This window comes from Pelobates fuscus, chromosome 10 (genome assembly GCF_036172605.1).
Source record: "Pelobates fuscus isolate aPelFus1 chromosome 10, aPelFus1.pri, whole genome shotgun sequence".
Lineage (NCBI taxonomy): Eukaryota > Metazoa > Chordata > Amphibia > Anura > Pelobatidae > Pelobates > Pelobates fuscus.
Window position 1 is genome coordinate 53,266,435 of NC_086326.1, and position 15,970 is coordinate 53,282,404.

Here is a 15,970-nt window from a genome sequence, read left to right on the forward strand (position 1 = left end):
GGCGTGGGCTTGGTCGGTTACACTTCCAAGTGCCAGCACAGAGTTTAGGGAGGTATGGTTTCGCCAGCTAGGTGGCCACTGTACACTTTTCCATTTCGCCCGCTACCATCCTTTTGCCGTCTCTCAGGAATATGGGCGGTGTTGGCTATGCAGTGCTACTTTATGGTACAGTATCACACTCTGTGTTTCAATCAATGTTACAGTTACAATTTAATTTCCTATTTTAGAGGAACACAACTGTCGATTTGTAGGCATCCGCCCATGTAAGCTCACTTGGGGGGTGGTTTGGAGTGCTTCAGATAGTTATTCCAGCCCTCCCATGCCTCTGTCTAGGTTGAGGTTCTTGAGGAATAGTTGGAGAAGTGCAGTCCCTATTTGTTATGTGATTTGCCTCCTTAGCTGATATCATCATCCCATAGGAAAGCATTTGATTGGCTGAGATTGCCAAGGAGGTGGAGCAGGAGGTGAAGCCAAACATCCCTGATCAGCATCTCTGAATAGAGATGAATCAAATCAATACATCTGAAGAAAGTTCAGTGTCTCCATGCAGAGGGTGGAGACACTGAATAGCAGTACTGCGCACTGTGCAGCAGTGCCCCAGGAAGCACCTCTAGTAGAAACCTGAGTGACCACCACTGGAGGTGTCCCTAGGCTGTAATGTGAACACTGCCTTTTCTCTGAAAAGACACGGTTTACTGCAAAAAGCCTGAATGGAATGATTATGCAGACCAGAAAAAATACAATAAGCTGTAGTTGTTCTGGTGACTAGTGTCCCTTTAACCCCTTAAGGACCAAACTTCTGGAATAAAAGGGAATCATGACGTGTCTCACACGTCATGTGTCCTTAAGGGGTTAAGGATACAGTAATTTATTTGTGGTTTTGCACCCGTTCACACATTTCTTGAGGATTCTATTAAAGAGGTAGGAATCCAAATTTTTATCACAATAATATTCTACTATTGTACCAAAGATAGAGACTTAACAAATTTCATTTTTTCTTTCAGTTTTTGTTGTCCGTAGTTTTAAAGGTTAACATACTTGTGGAAAAGATGTGTAAACATGTGCACATGTAGTAAACTAAAAGAAGAAATAAAAAAATCTGATTAATATAGACACCTTTAGCCTACATTTTTCAATTGAACTTGATGTTTAGTGGATAAACCCGAGTCTGTACTGGATGGTAAACATTTCACAAAGCGCGTTAGGATCACATAATGGGTTTTACAATGCACCTCTAATGACAAAACTCTACAGAATTCTTTTTGACAGCTTGAAATTGACCTGTGCGGTAAGTTATGTTTAGTTCACTACGTGAAGCACTCTGTAGTGATATCTTATTTATTTTGTCAGAAATGTATAGCAAGACCCAAACTGTTTCACAGCAGAGAAGAAAAAGCATAGCTTATAGAGAAAGTCCATCTTTCCCCTCTAGAGTAAAGGTGTGTTGTACATTATTTAACAATGTCTCTGGTTTAAGTGGGTTATTTGTTACCGAAGTCTCTCTTTTCCCTGCATGTTGGGATGATCTATTTAATGTGTTTATGCATTTGTCATGCCGAACATTACTTGGTGTCACTTTAAATGGGTACTTAATCTTAATGTAGCGATTTTGGTGCATAGTTCCCGTCCCTGCAGTCTGTCAAATTTAAGTATGAACTTTTGTAAGAAATGTCAATATTTACATGCGTTACTAAGACCGTAAGAAACAGAAATTGGAGGCACTTCTTCATAAAGACATAGCAATTGAAAGTCTTCATGTTCGGTATTGCAATGCTTCCGTATCAGAAAAATCTGACAGACTGGGCAAGGCAATCGGTGCTCATGCGCAGTAGGTACTTAGTGCTTCTCTATGAAAAGCATTGGATTGGACACTGGATCATCTAGACAGATGAGCTCCTTGAGGAAGGAACAGCCTCAACAGGGAGACTGCCTGGCACTGCAATACCAGCACCAGCCTTGTTTTTTTGTTATGTTATATATATATATATATATATATATATATATGTGCCAAGTAAGGAACAAAAATTTAAAAATACTTTTATTATTATTTTAATATTTTTGGATGTTCTTTTTTTTAAAGAGCATAACATTGCATCTACACATTGTACTTGTCAAATAGCTAGCAAATGTATAGATGAAAAGTTATTGTATATCATGTCGTTTGACCCTTCAGAGTTTTACGAATGTGTGTTGTAATTTCGTTTTGGAGCAAAGTGGAAATATGGCTTTCTATATATAATAATTGTGTTTCCCAGCTGTGGATGATATTTTAACCCTTTCACGACTGGATTAAATAGAGGAGCTCACTGGGTTATATAAGGCACTGTTCTCGAAAGGACAGGGGAGGAGACCGGGAAGATTTATTTAACATTTGAACTAACTACCTATAAAGACAAGAGCCACCTTTGGGCATGGCTTCAATAATTACCTCTAATAAAACGTCAAGTTTATAAAAAGGAGGAGAAAAAAGGAACAGAACCAAAACCAAATACACCAGTATTCAAGTGATGTGACATTTTTTTAAAAATAAAATTAATTAAATGTGACACTTCGTTAGGGGTAATTATTGAATCTATGCCCTCGGGTGGGGCTGTCTTTATAGGTAGTTACATTTCTAATTACCTGGTCGACCACCCTCTAGCTGCACTAGTTTTTTTTCTACGTGGCTTACTTTTCTTTTTAACATTTAAATCCTTCCCATTCTTCAGAAAGATATTTTTTTTTTACTCTTTGCATTGAAAAAAAAATGTTAACTTTAAAATTGCACCACTATATCGTTTAATAACCTACCGAACCAGAAACAATCCTACATTAGAGCTAAAGTGGTAGGGTTTCAATAATACAACATGGGTCTTGTTAGAAGAAAATAACAATTAAATATCAATTACGGCTAATCTTTCATTGTGTCTGCCTTGAGCACAGAATGGTGTTCTATAAAGGGACAATAGATCTGCCAATGGCAGTCTAGCTCTAAAATGACAATGTTATTGACTGCCAGCTTACTATAGTACAGTTCTTTACATAAAAAAAAGCCAGACCCCTGCTTGGGACTGAAGGCACGAATAAAGAGACAGAACATTTAGCTGCTTTATAATTAATATGCACTTTTCCCAGAATATCTACACTATAGCTGTTATGGACAATGTATATTTTATTCGTCTTTCATGAAATATTCAGCTTTTATAACTTTTATTACTTTTTATTATCCTGGTTTTCTCCCTTGGTACAAGGCCACCTTCCACTTATATACTCATTTTTTACTTACAATCCCTAATAACATTTGTCAGTCCATACATTGTAGCCATTTACTGTACCATATATCACAGTTCAATGAATGCACTTTGTTACTTTTCTCTTTCATTTATGACAGCTGAGCATGTTACGGTGTCTGAAATGCAATCATTTTTGTGTAGATTTCTTTAAAGGGACACGCTAGAGCAGTGGTTACCAAACCAGTCCTCATAGCCTAGCAGCAGCCCACAAATGATGTATTTCCCTTTTCTATTCTAATGTAGATATTGAAAAAAGACAGTTCCTGTAGACTGGTCTGGGGAAAACTGCTCTAGACACTCTAACCACTACAATATGCGGTAATGGTTATGTTGCTTAACGTTCAAGAGTACCATCGGCCAGTAATCGGTCAAAACGGTTTATGGGAGTCCACAAGTGGAAGTTCATATAATGTCATAATAATTTAAAGCAGTGTTAAACTGTATTTACAACAATGTAGAACCACTGGCACACAACACCGCACAAAACAGTTTGTTAATGGTTTGAGAGATTATCAGGGGAAGGGCATCCAGGCTGTAGAGGTTATCGTATCTAGATGCCTCTGAAGTGCCAGTGTTTACATTGCTGGTTAGTAACACCTCAATTGGCAGTCACAGTGACAGCTACTAGAGGGACATCCTGGTTAGCTCCTGCAATATATGCAGGACCTACATTCAGATGCTGAACGCTCCTCATAGAGATGCATTGATTCAATGCATCTCTAAGAGGAGATTCTGATTGGCCTATACTATGGTAAAGCATTAGATTGGCTGAGATAATCAAATTTGTTCCTATTTCTAACACTATAGCATTCATTTAATATTGTAGTTCAGATTTTAATTTACTACAATTTATGAATAAACTCCAATAGTGTATAAGAAAAAGTTTCAAAGTTGTTTTTTTATAAAATTTAAAACATTTCTTATTAACTGTACCTTTTTTTCTTTATGATTATTCTTAGTAAAAAAAAAACATTTTAAAAAATAGCATTTAGACTAACCTTTGGAAGAAGAATTAAAAAAAAAATATTACTTTTCAAGACAGGAAAAAAAATACTAGCTTGTTTTTTCCAGGCGTGGGATATCCTCATACCCATCATCCATGACATGAGTTACTACCAGCTAAAGTATATCTGTATCGTCACCATTTCTGTGGACAATTTGACTCGGTGCTTGTCAATGATCATTCACTCATTTTAAGCTAGTAGTGTCTTTAACAGACAGTTTAGGAAAAGCATGTATTGAAGAAACATTGATATTCACAAACAACTGTTTATTCTTAATAAATAAAAATATTTAAAAAGCTCTTTTCACAAGTTATTCACATTATCAAATAGAAGGGAAGAAGTGTAATACCATATTAACAAAGTGTGTTACAAAGCTGCAGGTGAAGCCATTTATCAGAATTGCAGTGGTAAGGACTCTGTGTTGTGCCTGGTCTGTACTAAATCTGAACACCGTGTGACAAGCAACTTCCGGGTTCAATGGAAGATTCCCCCATGATGCTCTTTGTTTAGTCCAGCATTGTTGGAGAGCAAGAAGATTTTCTAATTACGGGTAAATGGGTGCTACATTTGTTAGGTGGCAGAGGAGACTCATTTGGGTGCTCTGTGTCGGTCATTTTATTGTGTCTGGTGCTTTGAGGGAATGGCTATTTTATGAAACAAGCAGTCTTTCCCAGCAGAAAAAGCCTTGAAGATGTGGGACAGAGAGCTGAGCTGCATTACAGCACAGTTATCTCATCTCCCCAAATTAGCACCAAGGACCCAAGCCCTCCCCCTAAAGGTAAGCTGTGGAATTGGGCATTACCTAGCAGCACTGAGAGCTTGCACACTTCCTTGTTACCAGCAAGGACTTCTATTTAAAAAAAAAAAAATCCCCATTCACCATGTGCATTACATTTTTCATAAATTTGTCTATGAAGACTGCAGCAAAATGCAGCATGGTACAGGCTTTATTCTTATACAAGGTCAACGGAGGAAAATGTGACATAAATAGCAAGCAGAGGCGGGAGAGGAGATGGATTTAACCATTTCATTGCGAGATGCCATGTATGTGGACAGCCAAACTGGCTACATTGTATGCCAGAATCCCAAAATCATGGACATTCTCTACACCCAAACATTGACAACACAATGTTTAGTGAATAGATACTCTAGTATTCCCCAGGTTACTTGGCTATTCAGTAAAAGGAAAAGGAACCGTTGGGGAAAAAAAGAAGAAGAAAAAAAAAGTTTAACGTGTAATTGTAACAGCTATTCCCGCACCAGCGGCCACTAAATCTTTGGGGATCTGGGATTCCACCTGGAAAATGTGCAGAGGTAAAAATTAAAAATCTTAACTTATAGTATGATCTCTATTCCAGAGAAGCAGAAGATTTTAGTTTTTTTTTCTAAATAGAAAAAAGGGCACTGGATGTAGTTTATCTGAGATTATCTTGCCTTCCCTGCATGTACTGATTGAATTAGTCACAGACAAAATAGTGCAGCAAGTGTAACAGAGCAGCCACCAGTCCCAGGTTTAACAAGGCACAGCATCCGCTTTCTCACCCAAACAATAATGCGTCACTGAATGACAGTTTCATTCGTTTCGTTCTTAGCTGTGAGCTGGTCCAGTAAATGTATTAAGAGGCTCACTCTCTCAGGCAGCGTGGCGTTCCTACTGGCAGTAGCTCGGAGAAGACTGGAATAAACTTGCTTGTGGGTTTTCACAGATGCCTCTTCAGCAACATTACTGCAAAGAGAAAAATCAAAGGGTTTTCATAGCCAAATATGAGTAAATATAAATAACAACCCTCCTTGCCAGCCAACCCAAAAATATTGCTTCTGAACTTTTTGTTATTTTTGCAATCGGATGGGGGAGGTTGAGCATATGATCCTCTTTCTAGGTAACTTTTCTGGTATGTCCCTACGCTGGGAATAAAAAGTTATATATTACTTCTACATGTGGGGTAGGTTATGGTGGTTGTAGGGGCACTTGCTGCCCATAGAGTGTTGACTGATAAATCAAGTCTATATAGCCATTGTTTAGATCAGGGGTAGTCAACCTTTTAATACCTGCCGCCACTTTTGTATCTTTGTTGATGGTAAAATTTCCTTACCGCCCACCAGTGCCACAGTAAGTAATATTATAGCGCAAGTGAGATTTGTTTTTTTGTAATTGTTTTTTAGAAAGGAGTATTTTTTTTTATATGTTCTTAAATTTGTCTATTTTTTCTATTTTCTATTCTACCTTTTTTCTGTGTGTGTCTGTGAGAGGTGCAGTGTGTGTGTGTGGTGCTGTAAGTGTTGGAGGTGCAGTGTGTGTGTGTGTGTGTAGGTGGGTGGGTGGGTGAGATGTGAAAATCTATCGTAATGTCCCCCCTTCTTCTTACTTTTAACCAGAGAGGGTGTACATAATGCTGCAAGCCCTGGTGGTCCAGTGGTGGCATGTTCACTTTTGCCCGCAGCTCCTCCGGCTGCAGGCTGACTCTCCTGTCCTCCTGCGAGCACAGCACTGTATTGGAGCGCTGCCATGGTAACATGCAGCAATGCTCCGACCGGACTGCAGAACCTCCCAGGCCCTTTCCTCCCTCTGCTGGAACTAAGTGCCAGTGGGCCGGTGAAGGAGATCTTTCATCTCCTCACTAGCCCAAGAAGGCTTACAGCAAGGCTGGCAGGGGAGATAAAAGGATCTCCCCTGGCCTGTTGTCTATTTTCTTTTCTTTTTTGCAACCTTAAGATATTTTGCCTATTCGACATATGCCTGACCGAGCTCCCAGATGGAGCTTATAGCATGCAGGTGCTGACGCCACACCGTTTCGTTAGCCTCAGTGGATTAATCAATCTCTCTCTTTGCCGCATCCTTACCCGTACTTATCCATAAACACCTGCACCTAGAGAGGGTACCTCATATACTGTTAGTAAATCTCCTACTTAATCTTGCACGCAGACATGTACTACTTTACTTAAACATTTGATTCAGTTAAGCATGTTACCTTATTATTTTATCATGTCAGTAAACCAATCTGTATTTACATCTGCATTTGTAACCTTCCCTGACACATAAGACTAAAGCTCAGAAAAGCATAACTCAGCATACATACTACTTATAAGCAATGGTTTAGCTTATGTTTAACCCCTTAAGGACACATGACATGTGTGACATGTCATGATTCCCTTTTATTCCTGAAGTTTGGTCCTTAAGGGGTTAACATAAAAAATTTAAAAAGAGGCATCAATATCCTGAAAATGTACTGCACTAACAATACCGATGTATCAACCCCTTGATGTAACTCACTCGTACATTTCCCATACTACTTCTTCTGTACCCCATCTTATATGCCTTAAATAAAAGAAAGATTGAAGAAAAAAAAAAAAAAAGGATCTCCCCTGTCGGACTTGGTCCATGGCCATCGACGCCTACCAGGCGTTTTCTGCAGAACCCTTCACTGCCCACCTGAAATCCCAAACCGTAGGGACTAGGTTGACTACCCCTGCTTTAGATACTACTAAACTTAAGACTAACGATTTCTACACAAGTTATCTAAATGCAGAGACAGAATCCGCCACGTAGCTTTCCAAAGCATTTCTTTAACCGCAGCCTGAACAGAAAGATGCTTTGCGATACAGACACTATTCCCTACAGATATTAAACATTAAAAGGGGAAAACTGTAAACACCACCCCATATGTGAAAGTCACATTAAACATGGATTGTTGTGCAAATGCCCCTGGCAGGAACAATTGCGATAGGACACACTCTGGATAGGTGTTTATTGGTCTTGATAGCAAAACAGTACCTGCCCGAAATTTATGAAGGAATCTAGCACATAAAACTAATTTAACTCTGCAGATTGGTGATCTTGGCAGCAAACTCTGTGTGTATAAAAAAAGATGAAGATGTGGTTCTCTTATATTAAACAAGATAAACCTTTAAGCCGATGAAATATCATGACACAGGAGAGCAAAAACAATTACCAGGTTTGGACAATTACTCTAAACAACACACTATTTAAAATTCACAGTGTTCTGTCTGTGAAATATGACGTGTTCACATTGCCATCTTGTGGATACCTTTGTAAACTGAAGCAGATTGTCTCTGTATTGTATGTACGGATTCAACGTGTTAATTAGATTCTAAACCTTGTGAACTTGGTAGGCGTATGAAATCCTACTCTGTGGGTATAAATTGGGTGGGTTTGGAGACTGACATCCTATCTGCAAATGGCACTCGGGGGAATTGGAGCAGATTATAAAATTATCTGCAAAACATGTTCTAAACCTTCTATTACATCTGGAATGGGAATCCACCATTATCCTGTTTCCCTTCAATACATTTCCTGACCATATTATGTTACGTGCAACACCCAAAAAAACGGAAGAAATGGCGGCTTTGGATCAGGGGTGATCTCGCAAAATTTTACATTGATTAAAGCATGTACATTTGTGTTACATGATGTATTCAATGAATTTGGAGCTTATTTAAGTGAAAAACGGGCTGCTTTGGCTATATTTAAAGGTGCATTGTTAGAATGCAATGGGGCAGGACTTGCCCTCGAGAATGAAAATTTCCTGCCAGTCTGTGAATGCCAGTACCTTTTTGCCTCCTACAGAGACATGAGATTCGCTGGTTGAAAATACAAATGCAGAACTTCGTAAGCAAAGGTCACTTTGAAGTGCTCGTGCAAAAGACATTCAAAGGCTAAAGCTACCCTAGCCCTACATTGAGTCTTGTGTTCATTTATTTTGAAATGACTGTACCACTCACGTAAAGAAAAAGCATCTCCCTCAAACCAGTAAAGCAATTTCTATCTTTTTGGTTGCATTTAAAAAATTCTATTAACTTACTATTTAGAGAATAAACCCATTTTCATGCTAATGGTTCAAAATAAAGTAATATTACTGTACTAGAAATCTCTGTTTAAAACCTTTTTTATCTTCTAGTAGAACCACGTACAATCAGATTGTACAAAGGAAAGAGCCTATTCAATAGGGAACTGCTCAATACATGTCTTACATTGGCAAACAGTATAAATAATCATCATATTCAAAATGGTTGGACGACGTGTGGGGGAAAAAAAAATATATTTCCATATTAGAAGATAGATCTTACAATAAACACTGCACACAAGTATCACTTCACATATACATAAGATAGAATATATCGAGAAAATGTTACTATAAATTGTGCTAGTAGTCCACAGACTAAACATCTCCAAATGGGTTTCCAGATCAAAGACGAAGCAAAGTACAGGGCTATCAGTACAGCTTTGAAAAAAGAAAAACACAAGACACTTGGGAAAAAATGAATCCTTATTAAAAATACATGAGTTTATACAAGGTACATTTTAATTAAAAAGTCATTATTTCTATGCAGATGAGTAAGCCTTTTTAAGGATCCTAGGCAGCAATTAATGCTTCAGACTGTTTACAGAATGTTACTGTCCTCATTCTTTGAATATTTCCGACACTCTTAGAAAAGGCAAAAGCACTAAGATTACCAAATTAATCCCGAACGGTTATGGGCTTTTCTTTTGCTACAAACACCAGAAAGTCATACAACTGTAATATACCACTTTAATTTCTGCTTTATTTTAAAATTCTTAATGGATCGTTTTCACTTCATAGCTGTCACATTAAACAAATTAATTGATCTAAGAGATCTGTGTGGGTCCTTTCAGGAAACGGGACTGCAGAGAAACCTCTTCTGAATTAGGAAAGCAGGGGACACAAAAGCATAAATGTAACTTGATAAAATCCAAATTAATAATCAATGTGCACATAACCAGCATGATGTGCCGTCACTTAATAGAAAATATAATTTGATCGATACAGTGTGCTACTCAAATTGCTTCTGAATACATACATGAAAGGCTCTTTCAATATAAATCTTTTGCAATCATAGGCGGTTACCCATCAGCAGAGTAGCAAAAAATAAATGTATAAATGCTCACATTCCGGTAGTTATAGACTTACATGGTTTTCGCTAGTATGTGAATTGTCAGAATTTGAACGTGAATCACAACAACTGTGATAAACCTCTTTTTAGTTAAAGGGAACATTTCATGTGGGTATAATTTTAAATGTTTTCATCTATATGTTCTTGAAGATAGCTGCATCCACACTCCGTTACAAAGACCACATTGTGATCGGGGTTGGCGGTCTTCCCACAAAACACCATCTCCAAGTGAAATGATGCATGTGGCATCCCATGATTCTTAGCATGTTGATTCTAGGGGTACCACATAGTTTTCAGATGGGGTGGTTTTGTACGTAGCTACTCCTGGCCTATCTTTGTAAGAAGGACAGTGAGAACGTTATGCACATATAGACAAATAGATTGACCAGGTTGCATAGCACAGTGAGATTTGTTCAAAGCAAATCTCATATATTAGAGCAAAATAAAAAGTGAGCTTGTAATCTTGTCCTAGAATTTCAAATTTTATAATGCTCCACTACAATACCAGTCAACTTTAAAGGGACTGGTCACTTATCTAAAAATCACCCTTACTCGAGGGCGGAGCCTGACCGGGGAGCCAGACACGAAGTCAGTGAGCTCCCGATCCTGCACCCAAATACCGGCAGAAAACAAGGGGAACTCGCCTAATATTGAACCCCAGTTTACCTCACCCTGTGCCACGGGGGCTGAGGAACCGGGGGACACCTTACACGACTGGATAACTTGCAGGGAACCCGGAATAGAGGATCGAGGCCTACATCTCACAGAGCAGAGGAGAGGCGGACGCTCTCCCTGTACTCTAAAAGCATGCAGCATCCGCAGTATCGGGCTGCCCCCCTCCCCCCCCAGCCAGTTGACATTTAAGTTTTGCTTATTAATCTTGCTTTCATGTTAACATGTACCAAGCGAGGTCTTTACCGATAATTGTTTTATGCCTGCATTCATTTTAACCTTTGTGACATCTAATTAGACAAACACTACTAGCCTGTGTATTAATGTACTTATTTAGAAACACAACCATTAAGCTAAGCTACCTCTGTTAACCCTTAATTACTGTGGCTCCGCTATTGATTAATAACTAAAGTTAAGCATAAAGAATGTAACTCATGTTTAAAACCACCATCTTTTACTTAGTGTTAACTGTTAATAACATGGCATTAACATTTTTAACGTAAAGGCTGTCTTTCCTAACGATGCAAAGCTACATATAAATTAATTATATACACGTCTTAACTTAGCATGTTAAAATTTAATTCAATGATGTGAATAACCTGTTACCCTCTTGTTATATATAAAAAAAATGTGCTGTCTTAACTGCCACACTTTGCAATGATTTGAAAAATACCTGCAGATGCTATCGTGGCTATGCACGCTTGTTGTTACTTTTCGCACTAATAAAATAAAGGATTTATAAAAATCACCCTTACAGCTGAAGTGATCATTGACAATCACATATAGTTTGGATCAATATTTACTTCATGTGAACGCTTAGTTTTCTCAAAACTTTATATTGAAGACTTAGCAAAGAACATTACAATCTAGTTCAGTCCAGACACAGTCAGGGACCATATTGCTTTGTAGAAAACGTATACCGGTATATAGTTTCTGGAGGTGCTTAGTTCCAGAATAGAGGTAAATACAGAAAAGTGGATTTTTAATACATCTACATTTATTTTTCAGACCCTAAAAAAAACACCTTTGTTAAATATTTGGCATAACTAAACATAGTACTAAAGAGGGGGCAAAAAAGGTAACTTTTTTTTTTTAAATACATAAAAATGACACACAAGGTCCCGATAAAGGAAGGTGGAAAAAGCCAGTTACCTGTTTTTCTTTTTGGAGGTGGTCATTAGTTTGATAAACTGGAGAAGCAGGTAAGACAAGCGAGACTCAAAAATATCAACGAGTTTTAGAACTTCTTCTTTGTTGAGATTACCCGAAGAATCTCCTGATTTCTCCCTCGAAGCCTCGGCTCCCTGAGAAGAATAAATGGTATTCAACCGTTATGCACAGCACGTTTAGCCTTAACATATATACACACGTTCTCCAACAAGGTGGATTTCAGTTCCTCAATTTGAGAAACACAATACCCTATGGTGCCAAGTGTCTGCGAAGGACTATTCAATGAGTACTCTGACATGAACTGCAGTTGCTGCTTTTTCTCATTTTTTTTTTTTTTTATACTTTGCCTTCAATTGATATTCAGTGGAAGCGTGTATAGCTCACTCATTTAAAAAGGCTTATCAGTATAATACATTCCTGCGCTATTCTCTCCTCAACACAATCTACACAAGCCATTTTCAGTGCCGGGTGAACGGGAAATACAGACTTTCGTTAAATGCCACGGCTGAAACTCCCGAGAACATTCAATCACTATGCGGGAGGAATATGGATATATGGATTAAGGAAATACTTCATCAATTGTTAAACTTAACCCAGCATTCACAGTAACCTGCTTGGAGCCAGAAGGGCGTGAAAGCCATGAAGACTAAAATAGTTCTGTTTGATTGCTGGAGAAAGATTATCAGCATCAACATTCATTTGATAATTTTTTTTGGTAACTTTAAAAAAAAAAACAAAAAAAAACAAACAATTCTTATTTGCATCTTTTAAATCTCCAAAATACTGATTAAATACTGGGAATGAAATAACATTGCTAAAAATATACTGTATTCTATAAAGGATTAATATGTTTAAAAAGCAATTGCAGAATCAAGCCTCCCAACCATACTCATTTCAGCTGGACTGCCCAGATTTTCGGGCTCTGTCCTGCCGTATATCCCAACAATCATAGCACGAGCGCTGTGTTTAGGGCACTAGGAAACCGCGCTCCCTGCATGTTCTGCCCTGAGTGGGCCAGCTAAACTGATTGGCAGGCAGCCTGGTGTTAATGGGCAGGTCCGCCCCCTTTTGGGCAGAACCCCTCCCACCGGCGTACCAATTCTGGGTAAATTAACCCATTAAGGACACAACTTCTGGAATAAAAGGGAATCATGACAGAATATTTCCGTTGTGTGTCCTTAAGGGGTTAAAAAGGACTAAAAACAACATGCTCCATAGGGATAAAGGTGCTCAAAGGTGAAAAGAAAATACTGTGTTTCCTCTATCAGGGTTATTCACTAAAGTGAGAATTAAAAGGTGAATGTTAAAGTTAAAAAAGCCATACTCTCAAGCCAAGTCAGCTATGCTAAATTCAGCTATTTTGACCTAAAGTTTAAAATTTACCTTGAATTCCCACTTTATAAATAACCCTGTTTGTGTTAAAGATGAAATGTTGTTCTCTGCAAAAGACTTTTGTGCAAGCTTACAGAAACACTGAAACAAACAAAGTTAGCCTCTGCAGGCCATGCTCTTGTTAAAGGGTTACTTCATCCACCATGATCACTTCTGATTTTATAAGTAGTTGTGGTGGTAGGAATCTGTAAGTGCAGCTTTTCGCCTGAAATACTGAACATACTGAGATAAAAAAAAAAGATGTATTATGACAGAGAGCACTGCATGCTAGCAACAGACGTAGTCAACTTCTCATCTTGCAGGCAGGACTGGGAGCTGACCTACAATGGGAAGCTTCATAATCCATTCCCTCCCTCATGTACCATCATTTACTAAAATCAGCCTTTTGGGAAAAAATTTTTTTTTAATTAATTTATTTATTTTTTACAAAGCAGTACAACTTTCGGAATCCCTTAAGTACTGCTTATAAGATCTAAGTGACCCAAATAGCTTTTGGTTTGGCGAGAGCTCATCACATTTGCAGTGAAGGCTGGACCTTCAAACGAGAGTATCTTTTTTTTTATATTAATGTATATTTTGCATATATTAATAGATTTCAATAAAATGTAAATTAAAATGGTGTTTAACTCCAGCTTGCAATGTAAGTTGGAAAATACACATTGATTTGTCATGTTCACATCAATGGAATGGATCGGTTTTCCAGATTAAACGAGTCTACACTGTGCTTCAGTTTTCACGGATCGCTAATCCGATAAAGTGAAGATCTGTATATACTCTCTGTAAATACAGACCATACACGTATTTTCAAGACAACAACTGAAAATTCACCAGTAGATGTTTCACAAAAACATATTTCTTAAGTACTACTGATTCAACTCTTGCAATAGTGACTACATTCAGAACTATCCATCAATCTTCACGCTATGGTTCTCAAACATCCTTTACGTTCCAAAAAAATAAAAAATAAAATGTATTGCATCTCCCAGTATGACTTCCTCATACCTGATCCATCACTATTCACCCTGACTTTACTTTTAGTGATGCACCAGCTTGCATTCACTTCCACATCCGCAATTCTCCATAATAAAAAAAGAGCTACCTTCAGATTACTTCGTAGACCCACAAATATCTCAACGATTGAAGCAATATCCAATATGCTCTTCCTGTATGCTCTTTAACATTAAATTAACAATTCTAAATCTAGATATCAAAAAGAATTTCACGTGTTCGTAAACTACAGTTGTACTGGCTGGTTCATCATAACAAAGATTTTCTTTACAAGGACACGAAGACGAAGGAAGGGTTGAATTTGTGGATTCGACCTTCCAAAGAAGACCTGACTGCAAATCTAACTCAAACACACCAAGAGCACAACCCATGTTATTTACTGAGGAGGACATCACAGGTACAGAAATGCAAAACGAAATCTATGACTCGCTCCCAGCGGCAAAGAGAAAAGTGACAAATAGGCTGAGACACTGCGGAGACTGATAAAACGCTGATGAAGCACAAAATTATAGAAAGTAGTAAAGGCTGCAGAGAAGCCGAGCTGGTGACACAGAGGACACGTTCATAATCATTTATACAAATCTGCCCTTGAAGAGATGCACAAATGAACACAGTTGTCCCTGTGATGAAGGAATAAGCCAGGCTGTCAACTTCGATAAGAAGCACAACTGCTCTCTTGCACAAAGCTCATGCAATGTTTATATTTGCTTTGTACCCTAACCTTTTGTACGATGAATTGAGTAGTCTGGCAGGAATGTTTCATTCATTACATTACCTGGGGTAACTCTTTTATAAATATAGGTAACATTGGTAAGATGTATGTAAAAAAAAAAAACACAAGTTTAAAAAAAAAAAAAAAAGAGTAATTTTGAGATTATATATATATATATATATATATATATATATATATATATATATATATATATATATATATATATATATATATATATATATATATATATATATATATATATATATATATATATATCTCTATCTCCAAAATTCTGACTAGTTGAGGCTACATGAAATGTGGATTGGGCATTGTGGCGATAACTTTTCTATCAGGCTTGCTAAAAACATTGGGTGCATGTTGGAGATATTAAGGTACTGCCTAATGCTAATCCATTTTGTGCAAAATATTGAGTTGTTTATTTTGTGCGGGTCCGATTACCACAGAGCAACAACTTGTCATTTTTAATTAATGAAAGAGTGATATTCCTCTTTTACAAAAAATATAGTTGGGTGCATACCCCAAGGATATGTGCTGCACACGCCTGTGTTGTTTAACCCCTTAAGGACACATGACGTGTGTGACACGTCATGATTCCCTTTTATTCCAGAAGTTTGGTCCTTAAGGGGTTAACACACATAATGCATTTATTTTACTTCCTCTCTCCAAAGAATCTGTACCTTAAAATCACAAATATCCTCAAAGAACAGGCCTCTTTCAGCATAACGGCTCAAAACTTTAACGTAAATTCAATGAAAAATCTAACTGACAAAAGCAGGAGAGCATTTCTT

The 15,970-nt window shown here is 37.7% G+C and overlaps 1 protein-coding gene across 1 annotated transcript in view; it reads right to left on the bottom strand.

Annotated features, from left to right (window-relative positions):
- Window positions 1–4,578: 4,578 nt before the first annotated feature.
- EDRF1 (erythroid differentiation regulatory factor 1) overlaps window positions 4,579–15,970 on the bottom strand; it is a 129,005-nt gene continuing 117,613 nt past the window's right edge. Inside the window, exons 23-24 of the mRNA XM_063435076.1 lie at window positions 12,032–12,183; window positions 4,579–6,002 (exon numbers count right to left, since the gene is read on the bottom strand). Of these exons, the coding sequence (XP_063291146.1) occupies window positions 5,834–6,002; window positions 12,032–12,183 (321 nt within the window). The 3' untranslated portion in view covers window positions 4,579–5,833. The remainder of the gene's footprint in view (window positions 6,003–12,031; window positions 12,184–15,970) is intronic.